Source organism: Neoarius graeffei, chromosome 5, assembly GCF_027579695.1.
Source record: "Neoarius graeffei isolate fNeoGra1 chromosome 5, fNeoGra1.pri, whole genome shotgun sequence".
NCBI lineage: Eukaryota > Metazoa > Chordata > Actinopteri > Siluriformes > Ariidae > Neoarius > Neoarius graeffei.
The window spans coordinates 1,587,562-1,602,899 of NC_083573.1; the positions used below are offsets into that span (position 1 = coordinate 1,587,562).

The 15,338-nt window shown below is 40.3% G+C and overlaps 1 protein-coding gene across 1 annotated transcript in view; it reads left to right on the top strand.

Moving 5' to 3' along the window:
• The window catches only part of LOC132885812 (NACHT, LRR and PYD domains-containing protein 12-like), a 38,602-nt gene extending 23,688 nt beyond the window's left edge, over nt 1–14,914 (top strand). Inside the window, exons 10-17 of the mRNA XM_060920330.1 lie at nt 3,209–3,382; nt 4,938–5,111; nt 5,262–5,438; nt 5,720–5,821; nt 7,009–7,077; nt 8,000–8,039; nt 14,502–14,572; nt 14,683–14,914. Of these exons, the coding sequence (XP_060776313.1) occupies nt 3,209–3,382; nt 4,938–5,111; nt 5,262–5,438; nt 5,720–5,821; nt 7,009–7,077; nt 8,000–8,039; nt 14,502–14,572; nt 14,683–14,914 (1,039 nt within the window). The remainder of the gene's footprint in view (nt 1–3,208; nt 3,383–4,937; nt 5,112–5,261; nt 5,439–5,719; nt 5,822–7,008; nt 7,078–7,999; nt 8,040–14,501; nt 14,573–14,682) is intronic.
• Nucleotides 14,915–15,338: the final 424 nt, after the last annotated feature.

The window sequence follows — 15,338 nt, forward strand, 5'->3', positions numbered from 1 at the left end:
AACTGAAGGCCTCTCTCACATTGGCTAATGTTAATATTCATGAGCCCACCATCAGGAGAACACTGAACAACAATGGTGTGCATGGCAGGGTTGCAAGGAGAAAGCCACTGCTCTCCAAAAGAACATTGCTGTTCATCTGCAGTTTGCTAAAGATCATGTAGACAAGCCAGAAGGCTATTGGAAAAATTTTTGGTGGATGGATGAGGCCAAAATAGAACTTTTTGGGTTAAATGAGAAGTGTTAGGTTTGGAGAAAGGAAAACACTGCATTCCAGCATAAGAACCTTATCCCATCTGTGAAACATGGTGGTGGTAGCATCATGGTTTGGGCCTGTTTTGCTGCATCTGGGTCAGGGCGGCTTGCCATCGTTGATGGAACAATGAATTCTGAAATATACCAGCAAATTCTAAAGGAAAATGTCAGGACATCCGTCCATGAACTGAATCTCAAGAGAAGGTGGGTCATGCAGCAAGACAACAATCCTTAGCACACAACTGGTTCTACCAAAGAATGGTTAAAGAAGAATAAAAGTTAATGTTTTGGAATGGCCAAGTCAAAGTCCTGACCTTAATCCAATGGAAATGTTGTGGAAGGACCTGAAGCGAGCAGTTCATGTGAGGAAACCCACCAACATCCCAGAGTTGAAGCTGTTCTGTACGGAGGAATGGGCTAAAATTCCTCCAAGCCGGTATGCAGGACTGATCAACAGTTACCGGATACATTTTAGTTGCAGTTATTCCTGCACAAGGGGGTCACACCAGATACTGAAAGCAAAGGGTCACACACTTTTGCCACTCACAGATATGTAATATTGGATCATTTTCCTCAATAAATAAATGACCAAGTATAATATTTTTGCCTCGTTTGTTTAACTGCATTCTCTTTATCTACTTTTAGGACTTTCATGAAAATCTGATGATGTTTTAGGTCATATTTATGTAGAAATAAAGAAAATTCACAAGGGTTCACCAACTTTCAAGCACCACTGTAATGCTGTGGCAGAACTCGCGGGCCTCACCAAAGTCAAGATGATGCCAGGAAAAGACACCTTCATATTCCTTAATCAGATCCACTAACTTATCCTTCCAGTGGGAGGAAACCTGACAGCTGTCAGTGGGTATAACACCCAGGCCAATAGACTGCAAAATACAGTCACCATTACCTACATGGCTGCCAGAACCTCTCTTGACTGATAAAGCAGAAAGGCTATCCTGGCTTGACCACCCCCACTGGACACTCTAATGTATTGCAACCCACAGACCCACCTACAGGCATGACAACAGAAGCAGCATGCTGTGATAGATGGCCCCTCTGTCCCTTGCAATTTCTTAAAAACTCATCTAGACATGCTTGGACTTCACAGGCCGTCCACTCACTCTGAGGCTTACTTAGAAACATCAAGGCAAGATCTTGGTGAGGGCAGTGCCTAATGAACATGGCAGCAACCTCTACAGTCTGCAGCCGTAATGCCCTGCCTTCATGTTCCAATGACTGTTCCACTATCTCAGCTGCCTTATTCAGCCTAATACAGTAATCCAGAGGTTGCTCATTGACATAGAGTGTAGTGGAGTAGAAATCGGCCAGAGGCATACCTCAATATTCAGCACTAGCAAAATCTTGTCTGAGGATGCAAAAGACAGCATCCACATCACTAGAATCAGACACCTGATCATTGTTGCGAAGCCAGATCCTAACTACATCTCTGTTTGGTGCAAAAACAACACTGCACATCACCAAAAGAACACCATACCCACGGTGAAGCATGGTGGAGGCAGCATCATGTTTTGGGGTCGTTTTTCTTCAGCTGGAACAGGGGCTTTAGTCAAGGTGGAGGGAATTATCAGCAGTTCTAAATACCAGTCAGTTTTGGCCCAAAACCTTCAGGTGTCTGATAGAAAGCTGAAGATAAAGAGGAATTTCATCTTTCAGCATTACAATGACCCCAAAAAATGTTCAGAACGGCCCAGCCAGAACCCAGACCTAAATCCAATTGAAAATCTGTGGGGTGACCTGAAAAGGGCTGTTCACAAGAGATGCACTTGCAATCAGAGTGGTTTTGCAAGGAAGAGTGGGCAAATATTGCCAAGTGTAGATGTGGCAGGCTGATAGACTCCGACCCAAAAAGACTGAATGCTGTAATTAAATCAAAAGGTGCTTCAACAAAGTATGAGTTTCAGGGTGTGCACACTTATGCAACCAGCTTATTGTACTTTTTTTTTATGTTTTCCCCCCAAACAGATTTGTTTGTTTTTAAATTGTATTGTACAGGTTATAGGTCACGTTAAATGTGGGAAAAGTTTTGAAATTATTTATTGTTGTCTCATTTTTTTTAACATCAGAAAAACCTATCATTTTAATGGGGTGTGTACACTTTTTATTTCCACAGTATGTACACCAATATAATCAATATAAAAGCTGGAGAATTACTGAGTTACGAAATGAATGACCTTTGAAAATCCTGCCAGAGCTGATTCTGCCTGTTTCCCAAAGAGATGAAAGAGTGCTTCATGCACTTTTAAAAGCCCTTGCATTTGTTTATGATTCAAGACAGAGGCACAAAATTGTGAGGAGTTCACACTGGCAGGAGGTGATGCTGCTAACAAGCTTTGAAAGGTCTGTGCAGCCTTTACTTTTGCAGATATGGAGTCACTAAATGTGCATTTTTAGCTCTGATGACTGCTGAATTTTGGGTTTTCCGAAACTCCATATCTCAAAAACTGTTAATGACTTGAACTTTGTGTGTTTATTTGCTTTTTGTTTTCTTGATAAGTGAAAAATAATGCTCCAAACACCATTTTAAAATTTTGTCTGCTGGGACCGATGAATACCAACATTAAACCAGAACAAACTTCAAATAACACAGATAAGTGCTCTTAAGTTAAAGTTAAAATACCTTGTTGACCTGAAACCAGTAAATTTTTTAATCAAAATTGAAAAGTGACAGATTTTCAGAAAAATTATCTGAAAATTGCAGTGTACTAAAGCTGCTTCACTGCAGTTAAAATGCACCAGAATGCACAATTTTAAGTATAAAGTGTCCCGGAGGGGAGACTCCCCCGCCCAAGAACACAAACCCCTGCACCGCGCTCCTCACTGTCGGGCCCCTCTTCCCCTGCTATTCTTACAACGTCCCCTTCTGCTCAGAAACTGATTGAGATGGCTACATTTACTCATCAGATATTCACAAATTTCATCGTTTCTCTTCCAGTCTGCGTTGGTGTAATCTGACAGAGGAAAGCTGTAGAGTTCTGTCCTCAGTTCTCAGCTCAAACTCCTCCAGACTGAGAGAACTGAACCTGAGTTGCAATAACCTGCAGGATTCAGGAGTGAAGCTGCTCTCTGCTGGACTGGAGAATCCACACTGTACACTGGAGATACTGAGGTACTCACACACACACAGGACTCAGATCATCACTTTATAGTTGAATATTCCAAACAGAATTGATTGTGTCTTTGTGACTTTTATCCCAGTAAAATTATATCCAAGGCCCAATCTTACTTTCTCTCTCCACACTCATGTCAAGTCACTTTATTTCTCCAGCACATTTAAAAACAGCAGGTGACCCAAAGCGCTTTACAGTTGAGACAAATGCAGTTAAATACATGATCGGCCGAATAAGAAGAATAGAAGGAAAGAAATAATGAGGCAAGACGAAAGACATAAAACCAAATAGAATCATGAAAATCAAACACAAGATCATAAAATCAATCAAAAATAGTAAAATTGATCATGAAATCATAAAATCAAAGTTGGATATAAAACCAATAATATCAAAGTTAATGGGCAGTGTGATAAAAAAAATGGTATATAGTTAAATAAGATAAAAATAAAATAATTAGAATAAACAGATAAAATAGAGGTAAAAATAAATGAGGTCTAAGAATAACACAATAAAGTAGATTATAAAAATAGATTAAAAATATCATCTATTCTATAAATAGATAATAAAAAATGTAGTCAAATCCATCGTCTCATATGAGCTGAGACAGGTGGATCTGTCCGAGTACAAACACAGTCTCTTTATTTTATACACTAAGTAACTTTAAAAATGCACATTGATAAAACTTGCTGAATTCGTGCTGAGTTTATCTCAAGAAGAAAAGAAATATATCACAATGGAAAAATAACTTTGTTCCGCCCGAATAAGTTCCAAATCTGTGCTCAAATCAGAATTTAAGGGAGTTGTACTCAATAACGTACAATATGACTCGGGTAGTCAATGACATGGACAGGCTTTAATTTTCAAACAAATTTTGCATACACTGTACACACACAATCTTGCCTATAAATACCTAGGGGAAATGATGGGAAAATTGTCATTATTGAAGATGCCACATCTAAGCCAAAATCAACGTGAACAGGCCATCGGGATGTTGCGTGCCGGAAGTACACAGACAGAGGTCGCCCGGCACTTCGGTGTTCATCATTCGACCATTTCCCGTTTGATTCAGCGTTACAGACAGACAGGGAGCACCAGGGATCGTCCACGCCCTGGTCAGCCTCGAGTCACGACGCCAGTTCAGGATCAGCACATCAGGCTAGCTCACCTCCGTGACAGATTCCTGACACCCTCAGTCACTGCTGCTGAGACCCCTGGACGACACAGACCCAGAATCTCCAGCATGACGGTCCGAACATAGACCAACTGTCAGTTTGAATTTTTTTATTGTGAATTAATTCTTGAGTTTGACAATAAATGTCCTTTATCGATGTTTCAAGATGTGTGTGCATTACATACAATATCATAAATTTCAAATATATGCATGGATCTAAAGTGATATCGTGTTGAATTCCATTGTGCGTTTTTAAAGTTACTTCGTATATTTTTATTCTGACATCAGAACCTTGTGTTCAGGGAGACACTTTATTCAACAACTGCTGGAACACACCTCATTTATCCATCAGATATTCACAGATTTCATCGTTTCTCTTCCAGTCTGTATCGGTGTCAACTGACAGAGGAAAGCTGTAGAGTTCTGTCCTCAGTTCTCAGCTCAAACTCCTCCAGACTGAGAGAACTGGACCTGAGGGACAATAACCTGCAGGATTCAGGAGTGAAGCTGCTCTCTGCTGGACTGGAGAATCCACACTGTACACTGGAGACACTGAGGTTGGTGTGTGTATATATATATATATATATATATATATATATATATATATATATATATACACAGTTAGAGTACTCTATATAAAGATTGTGTGTGTTGTGTCGTAAAGCTGAGTGATTTATGCTGTAACTGTGACATGTTTCTCTCTGTAGGTTGTCGAACTGCAGGATTACAGGTGAAGGTTTTGCTGCTCTGGTTTCAGCTCTGAGGTCAAATCCCTCATCACACCTGAGAGAACTGGATCTGAACTGTAATAATCCAGGAGAATCAGGAGTGAAGCTGCTCTCTGATCTACTGAAGGATCCACACTGTACACTGGAGACACTACAGTGAGTTCCTGATATCCCCCACACACACACACACACGACTCGGATCATCACTTTATCACTGAAGATTACAAACATAACTGATTGTGTCTTTATTTGTGACTTTTATCCCAGTAAAATTCTGTCCAAGGCCCAATCTTACTTTTTCTCTTCACACTCATGTTCATGCATCATGTTCCTTCTTCTACACAGTGAACTCAACTGATTTATTTTGTTTAAACTGGAATGTATTATTCTATGAGACACTGAAATGTGGACATGAGAATCAGATTTACTTTCTCCAGTCTGACAGAACTGAATCTGAGTGGAAATAAACTGCAGGATTCAGGAGTGAAGCTGCTCTCTGCTGGTCTGGAGAATCCACACTGTACACTGGAGAAACTGAGGTACACACACACACACACACACACTAATCTTACCTTCAGTAAGCAAAAGGTAATATGAGCTCTAATCTATCTATGGGTCATGTGAAAAAATAAGTGAATCCCATGGGAATTGGAGACTTTTCTCAATGTATTTAAACATTTCACCCTTTTGATACAGTGTCTACAGATAAAGGTGATGAACAAAACAAGGGAAAATGAGCTGTTTCGATCATTTATTCAGCAAAAATATTAATAGCTGTAATATTAATCAGTGGAGAAAGTAAGTACACCCTTGGCTTCAGAATCTAGTATTGCTCCCTTTAACAGAAATAACAACTTGTCTGTGTTTTGTATAATTGTCCACCAGTCTCTGACTTTGGCTTGCTGAAAGTTTGACCACTCTTTCGGCAAAATTCCTGTAGGTACAAGATGTTTGAAGGTTTTCTTGCATCAATTGCCCTTTTCAAAGCTCCCCACAACATTTCAATGGGGTTCAAATCTGGGCTTTGACAAGGTCGTTCCATAACGCTCCATTTCTTCTGTTTGAGCTGTTCCTTGGTGGATTTGCTCATGTGCTCAGGATCACCATCTTTCTGAAAGGTTCACCTCAGGTTCATCTTCAACTTTTGAACAAATAGCCTCACATTATCTTCAAGCACTTTTTGATATGAGTTAATAATTGAATCAACGAATGCAAGCTTCCCAGTCCCTCAGGCAGCAAAGCAACCCCAAACCAGAACATTTCCACCACCATGCTTTATAGTTGGTATGAGGTTCTTCTGCTGAAAAGTCATCTTTGGTCTGCGCCACACGTGTACTCTTACTGTGGCCAAACAACTGTATGTTTGATTCATCTGTCCAGAACACATTACTTCAAAAGGCCTGGGCTTTGCCTACATGTTCAATGGCAATGTCACGATCCAGTCCGGAACTTCCAGATCCTGACCTGTGCCTTGTGCTCTGCTCTGCATTTTTCCCCATTCTCTCCGTGCTGTGTTTGCACACCTGCTATGTGTTTGTCATCTGCCTCTCTATATAAACACACTGAGTCCTCAAAAACTGTTAATTATTCTATTTTATGAAATATTTATCATTGTTTTGTGTGTGTGTGTGAGAGAGAGAGAGCACATGCATGTGTGTGAGAGTGAGAGAGAGAGCATGTGTGAGAATGTGTGTGTGCTCATGCAAGTGTTTGATTCTCTGAGCAGGTGTGCAGATGAAGAAGTGCTTCAGGATTCTGATGAACAACCCAGACACCAGAAAACCAACAAACAGCAGTGAGGAATTAATCGTCTCATTTCCAATAAATATTTCTTCAAACATGCATTTCATTTGATGATATACAGTCGGGTCCATAAATATTCAGACAATGACAAAATTATTGATCCCACAGTGTATTGAAGGTGGATTTTAGTAATGAATATGGCTTCAAAGTGCAGACTTCCAGCTTTCATTTGAATGTATTTACAACCAAATCTGGTGAATGTTGAAGGAATTACAGCACTTTGTGGATGGTGCCGACACCCCAGCCCATTTTTTTTTAAGGGACCAAAAGTATTGGACAGTTGGCTGCTCAGCTGATGCATGGCCAGATGTGTCTTATTTCCCCATTATTTCACTTACAGGTAAGCAGATCAAAGATGCAGAGCTGATTTCAAGTGTGGGATTTGTATTTGGAGTCTGTTGGTGTGAACTCTTAATATGAAGTCCAGAGAGCTGTCACTGCCAGTGAAGCAGGGGATCATTCTAAAGTCCAAGTCATCATTAATCTGAAAAATCTAAATAAACCCATCAGCGTGATGGCAAAACATTAAGTGTGGCCAAATCAACTATATGCACATTCTAAGAAGAAGCAATGCATTTGTGAGCTCAGGGACACCAAAAGGCCTGGAAGACCTTCAAAAACAACTGGTGGATGATAGAATTCTTTCCCTAGTGAAGAAAAGTCCCTTCACAACAGGTAGCCAAACACACACACACACAATCATGCTAAATGCTGCAATTCCTCCATTCTTCACTTGATTTGGATGGAAATATCCTCAAATTAAAGCTGAAAATCTGCACTTTGAGCTTCACTTTTAATTTCAAATCCTATACATTGTGGTAGATAGCTAAAATCACAGTAAAATAAGACTTTCACTTTCAAAATATTTATGGACCTGTCAATAATTATAATCTTGTGTATCTGTTTTGAAACAGTGAACAAAACCAGAAGTTGCAGCAGGAGAACAGAGAGCAGGTGCTGTCGTGTTCTTCAAATACATGTCTGTGAAGATTCTCAGTCATCCAGGTCATAGTAAACTGTGGGTGGTAAAAAGAGCAACTGGACTTGCTTGAAGATTCTTGAAGACATTTCACCTCTCATCTGAAAGGCTTCTTCAGTTCTGTCTGACTAATAGAGAGTATCAGGTATTTATCCTCTCATGGGTGAAAAGCAATCCTAAGGTGTCGTTGAGTCATCCTGTTGGTGTGGGTCACTGGGGGCTGGGTGTGAATGGTCTAGAGAGTCGTTAGGGTGATCAATGGATTGTTGGTTCTCTCTGTCCTCCTGTGAGTCACTGGAAACAGCTGGGTTTTGGTGTGCATTCAGTTGTCTGGGAAGTGTGCCAAGGACTGCATTGTAGGTGGCTGATAAATGATGTCTTACACCCCCACCTCTGTTCAGTGATGGCTGTTCCAGGTTAACAAAAATGGCTTCTTTAACGATAGAGGGAAAAGAGAAGGAGCAGAATCACATCAAGAAAGCACTTCAGAACTGTGGGTATCCCAACTGGGCTTTTTTCAAGAGCAGAAAAAGGAACATAACGGACAAGGAGGATAACAGAAACAAACGCAAGAACATTGTCATTCCCTACATTTCTGGTCTATCTGAGAAACTCCGGAGGATCTTCTACAAACACAGCATTCCGGTACATTTCAGACCCAGTAAAACCCTGAAGCAGAAACTGGTCCACAGAATAGCCAGACACAAACAGGACAACATAGTGTATGCAATTCAGTGCAGTGAGGAATGCACGGACTCGTATATTGGGGAAAAACAAAACAACTGCTTCACAGGCGCATGGCTCAACACAGGAGAGCCAGTTCCTCAGGTCAGGACTCTGCGGTCTATCTTCATCTTAACAACAAAGGACACTCATTCCAGGATTGCAAAGTATGCATTTTAGCCAGAGAGGATCATTGGTATGATCGAGGAGTTAAAGAAGCCATTTTTGTTAACCTGGAACGGCCATCACTGAACAGAGGTGGGGGTCTAAGACATCATTTATCGGCCACCTACAATGCAGTCCTTGGCATACTTCCCAGACAACTGAATGCGCACCAAAACTGTTTTCAGTGACTCACAGGAGGACAGAGAGGACCAACAACCCATTGATCACCCCAACGACACTCTAGGCCATTCACACCCAGCCCCAGTGACCCACACCAACAGGATGACTCAACGACACCTTCGGATTGCTTTTCACCCATGACAGGATAAATACCTGATACTCCCTATTAGTCAGACAGAAGCCTTTCGGATGAGAGGTGAAACGTCTTCAAGAATCTTCAAGCAAGTCCAGTTGCTCTTTATACCACCCACAGTTTCTTCAAATACAGTTTAGCAGTATGGTGTAGGTGAAACAAACAAACAAACTGAAAATACTGGTTGGCTGGATTAAATCAGCACTCTCTATGGATGGAAAATGACGACACTTTTAAAAAGAAGAATACCATCCTGACTCAGAAGCATGGGGTTGGCTGCATCATGCTGTGGGGTGTTTTCTTGGAAAAGAGACTGGTGCGCCTCAGAAAATGGACATCATCATGAGGAAGGAGGATTATCTCGAAATGATGAAGCAACATTTCAAGACATCAGGCAGAAAGTTAAAATTTGGCCACAATTAGGTCTTCCAGCTGGACATCGATTCTCAGCATATGTACAAATTTATAACAAAATGCTTTTTAGACAACAAAGTGAACATATTGGAGTGGCTATCACAAAACCCAGACCTGGATTCCATCAGAAATGTGTGGACTGGACTGAAAAAGGGTATCTGAGCAAAGAGGCCCATAAACCTGACTGAGTTATACCGGTTCTGTCAGAAGGAATGAGCAGAAGTATTGTGAGAAGCTTGTGGAAAGCTACCCAAAGGGTCATTCCATGTCAATTCACACAAATGCCCAAAACCTCCCCAGTGACACCTCTTCAATTTGCCTTATTTTTATTTTCTTAGTGCCTTATGATGTCAAATGAAAGAATCCAAAATTTTAGCTTCCTAGCTCGAACGTTTTTTGAGTTATGGCCCTTCAAAGTTTGGGTGCCACACCCACTTTTGGGGTCCGGGAATTGCGCACTTAATTTGCAAGCATTTTTGGAGGCCCATATTTTTTGTTCTAAGAGGGATATAGACCTGTAAATTGCTATATCTATGTATTCTGGCCCTGTCTATCAGATTCTGCACCTAAAAATAGCACAGGTTTACTAACTTTAGAGATATTAACCCCTTAAAAGTGGATTTTTTAATGACACAATATTTTTGACATTTTGGGGGTCCATATCTTGGAAAGTTTTTATGTTGATGGGGTTTCAACTGATTTATCATCATATTTGGGAACTCTACTGTGTACTTAGAGAGTTTCAGGGCACTCAGAGCTTTGGTGGGGGTACAGGAGGGCCCCAAATATGGCTTCGGGACAAAATTACCATTTGGTACGCCCTACTTCAGGTCATTAGTTGGCCATGTGGGCACATGATGACTGGAATGAACCTTTAACCCTCTCAACAGACACCTTTTATCAAACTTTTAAGCCTATAAAAACTTTGATTATCCAACTCCTTCAATATAAACTAAGCATTTGTTTATGGTACTATTTTTGCATATTTTCTGAAAAATCCTAAGTCCGGAAAGTAGGTCAACTGTTGTTTTGACTGCCTATTCATGTTTAAGGTAGTAAAAGCACACCCATATAGTGATTTTAATCTATGGGAAGATTATTTATACCCAATACCCCATTAGTTATATTGACAATTACAAGGGATAAACCCTTTCCCGGCTGTTTCACGATGCTGATTTTTTTTTTTTTTTTTTTACATTTGACACCTTTCCCTGTATCCAACCAAACTCTGACCACTATACACTTAATAGTTAAATGCATCTTTCAAACAGGAAAGGGAAAGATGCAAACAAGGGGATGATCCCAAGAAAAACATCCTGGTTGCTTTACTACATTTGTTCTGACATCCGATCTGGAAGTTAAACCAAGACTTTTTGAACTTGTGCAACCATGAAAAGGATTTTGGTGTGAAGGCTGAATGGCATTTTTTTTGCCACATCGCATGGCAAGAGCCCATGTGATGGTATTGGTGGCACTGTGAAGCGCCTGGTTGCCCGAGCAAGTCTGCAGGCCACTGATGATGATCACATTCTCACTGCTGAACAGATGTATCAATGGGTAAGCAAACATATTGAGAATGTGAAATTCTTATTTGTTACCAGTGAGGGTATCTTTCTTCATGAGAAAGAGTTCAAACTTGAGGGCAGGTATTCATCAGCCAAGGCAATATCTGGTACTCGGTCTCATCACAGCTTCATACCTATTTCCAATGGAAAACTGGAGATACGGAGGATTTCTCAGGACTTGACATTTTCCATTGTGTCGGTGGGTGCCACTGATGGTACTGATTCTACTGCAACCCCAAGTCATGCTTGTGATGGTGCAGAGGATTTCAGTTCATATCAGCCTGGGCAATATATTGCTTGTGTGTATGACAATAACTGGTATGTGGCAAACATTGTCGACCGTTCTGATGAACACAATGATGTATATTGTCATTTCATGAAACGGTCAAACACGACTCTGTCTTGGCCTGCTGAAAACCGCCAAAATCCACCATGCTGGGTGCCATTTCAAGACATTATATGTCATGTAAATGCGTCAGAGATTCAAGTTCGTAGTGCTCGGCGTTATAAACTTGTTGCAGTTGATGTAGAAAGAATTGAGAGGCTTCTTCCAAAGTACATTCATGCTTAACTGTCAGTGTCAGTCAGCGAGCCTGGTTATGGTTTTATATTGAATTGAATCGTTTTGCATTGTGCCTACATGTATTTTACAGCAGTAAATGGCGTCCATGCCTCATTAAAATTGTCTGATCTGATCACATGACTAATTTATTCTTAAGTAAGTGTAGTTTAAGTTACGTGTGTGTGTACAGTGTGCAAAGGGTTAATAAATGTAAACTGTCAGTTTATATATTCAAATATATGTGTTCAGTGATATTATCCTTGTTTTAATCTTACTATTTTATAATTTGAATGTGTTTTAGTCAGGGCTTTGAACCAGAATTTTTTCCTATTGGTTCGTTCTGAACAGAAACGGAATTTTAACGTTTCCGGTTTTGGGTTCCACCATTCAATAGACGTTCCCGAACCGGTTAGAACAAAAAAATTTCATTCCCGGAATGGTTAATTACGTTCCCTGTCAGCTGTTTAACAAATGGCTATAAAATTATGTCTCTGTCTCATCCGGCTTAAGCCAAATGTAGGCTAATTCTATTACAACCTTCATTAAATAAGACAAGAAATAATTCAAAACAATTATTATTTCAAATGTTGGCGATTTGGATTCTCAGTATGTTTTCCCATCTACACAAACAGAAAAAGTGCCAAAAATGAAAGAGAATTCGTTTAGTGTGTTACCAAAGGCTAGTCAGGCCCTATAGAGGGCTACCGCATGATGTCACCGCGCTGCGAGATTTTGTTAGGCGCCATATTGGAAGACCAAGTACACATCTATGCAAGTACATACATACATAAAACAAACTACACCTGAAATGTAGCCAGGGCCGGTTCTGCCCTAATCTGGACCCGGGTGCAACATCGCGCAACAACCCCCCCCCCCCAAAAAAAAACAACAACACCAGTCTAAATCAGGACAACCATCACATAACTATAACTATAAACATTTTATATCAACTATTTTAACTAAATGGGCTATAATAAATAAGCCTGCAGGCAGCCACGGCGGGCTGCCTCAGAAAAGTAACCATTCGTCCTACCTTAAAACTCGTTTTGCATTTTCTGCCTCCTTTTTTGTATTTTCAACCCTCCGTTTATTTTCTTTCCTTTTCTGAAAACCCGATTTGTGTCGACATTTTGTTCTGCTACCAACGAACTAACTCGTCAGGTCTCGTCTCTCGAGCCCGTGATGATTCCCGTGGGAAGGGCAACAACTGATACATTTTTACAAACAGCCAATAGGGAGGTTGCATCGTTCAGGCTCTTCTTTGCTTAGACGCTCAGTAATTCACTTATCACATGGAGACGTGATAGCAGTCCACCTTCCCGCTCTCTCCATTCAGTCAGCGAACGTCACACAGGAAGTGAACCCCAGCGGGTCATAGAAACTTGCGCAGGAGAAGAATGGCTATTTTATTTGTAGGCTATGGAAACTTTTTGAGGAACGAAATAAAAACTGGTATTAACCGGTTACCATTATTTTTAATAAGCGTTTCTGTTCCAGAACATAAAAAATAATAAAGTTTCTGGTTTCGTTTCTGTTCCATGTGAAATAGAAAAAGTTCCCGGTTTTCGTTTTTGTTCCTTGAACCGGTTCAAAGCCCTGGTTTTAGTACCTTTTGATTTGAATTGACAGTTAAAACAATAGCTGACCTACTTTCCGGACTTTTCAGATTTTTCAGAAAATATGCAAAAACAGTACCATATACAAATGCTTAGTTTATATTGAAGAAGTTGGATAATCAAAGTTTTTATTGGCTTAAAAGTTTGATAAAAGGTGTCTGTTGAGAGGGTTAAAGGCTCATTCCAGTCATCATGTGCCCACATGGCCAACTAATGGCCTGAAGTAGGACGTACCAAATGGTAATTTTGTCCCGAAGCCATATTTGGGGCCCTCCTGTACCCCCACCAAAGCTCTGAGTGCCCTGAAACTCTCCAAGTACACAGTAGAGTTCCCAAATATGATGATAAATCAGTTTAAACCCTATCAACACAAAAACTTTCCAAGATATGGACCCCTGAAATGTAAAAAAAAAATGTGTCATTAAAAAAATCCACTTTTAAGGGGTTAATATCTCTAAAGTTAGTAAACTTGTGCTATTTTTAGGTGCAGAATCAGATAGACAGGGCCAGAATACATAGATATAGAAATTTACAGGTCTATATTCCCCTTAGAACAAAAGATATGGGCCTCCAAAAATGCTTGCAAATTAATTGTACAATTCCCGGACCCCAAAAATGGGCGTGGCACCCAAACTTTGAAGGGCCAAAATTCAAAAACCGTTCCAGCTAGGAAGCTAAAATTTTGGATTCTTTCATTTGAAATCATAAGGCACTAATGAAATAAATATCAGGCAAATTGAAGAGGTGTCACTGGGGAGGGTGTGTGAATTGACATGGAATGACCCCAAAGCATTTGATCCAAGTTCAAGCAATTAAAAGGCAATGCCACCAAATGGTAATTAAGTGTATGTAAAATTCTGACTCACTGAAAATCTGATACAGGAAATAAAAGCTTTTCTGAGCTACGATTTTGAAATGATCTCCTTTGGAAATAACATTGATATTTGCGTGTATGTAAACTTTTGGTCTCAACTGTACTATTTTTGAGTCTTCATATATGTAGGTTCACTGGCACCACAGAATAATTATTCATCTCTGGATAATGTGTAAATTTATTATGAATGTTTTCTCCTGTTCAGAAGCATTCAGTCATCACAGAGGTATTCATCCCTGAATTAGTGAAACACGGTGATGACGGCGGTGCATACAGGTACCTCAGGCATATTTTATTCTGTCCTTCACAAAAATCTGCTGAATTATTGATGTTAAGAAGCAAGACAGATTAAGTTTTTACTGTCCTTTCTGTATTTTACTCTGCAGATTTCGTTGCTCTCGTGCTGGTCAGTTTCACTGCAAATTGACCAACCTTGGCTTTGAGATGAAAGAGAATGGGGAAGTGCTGTACACAGTCGTGTCCTGGGATAACGGTCAGTTGCAGGGCCTGGGCCAATTCCAGCCTGCAGGACCCCTGTACAACATCAACTGCTCTGAAGGTTCAATTCTTTATCTGCATTTCCCACACTGCGAGATACAAACAGGGAGATCATTTTGAGTTCCATGTTTATCATCAATATAATCCAAGAGAAATGCAGAGTTCTCTGTGAGAATAACGTGAAATGGGAGTGAAACAGTAGGCCAACTGAAACATATCCATAAAAAGTGGGAAGCCTGTTTTTTTTTTTACTTATTCATTTTTAAAGTCACACGTGTGCACTTGTAATGTCATCAATAAACAATATTGTAAAATATGCCAATGATCCAAAACATTATGACCAATAATATGCTGCCAAAGCCATGTGATGTCAAAGAAAATGGGAAGACCATCTTCTGTTGGTCCAAGGTCCAGTTCTGGTGATTGTGTGCTTCTTGTGGGTGCTTTTACCAGAGGACAGGGCTGAGCACGGGTACTCTGGCAGGTCTGAAGCTATGCAGCCCCATACACAGCAGGGTGTTGTGATACGTTCCTTCAGGAGCCA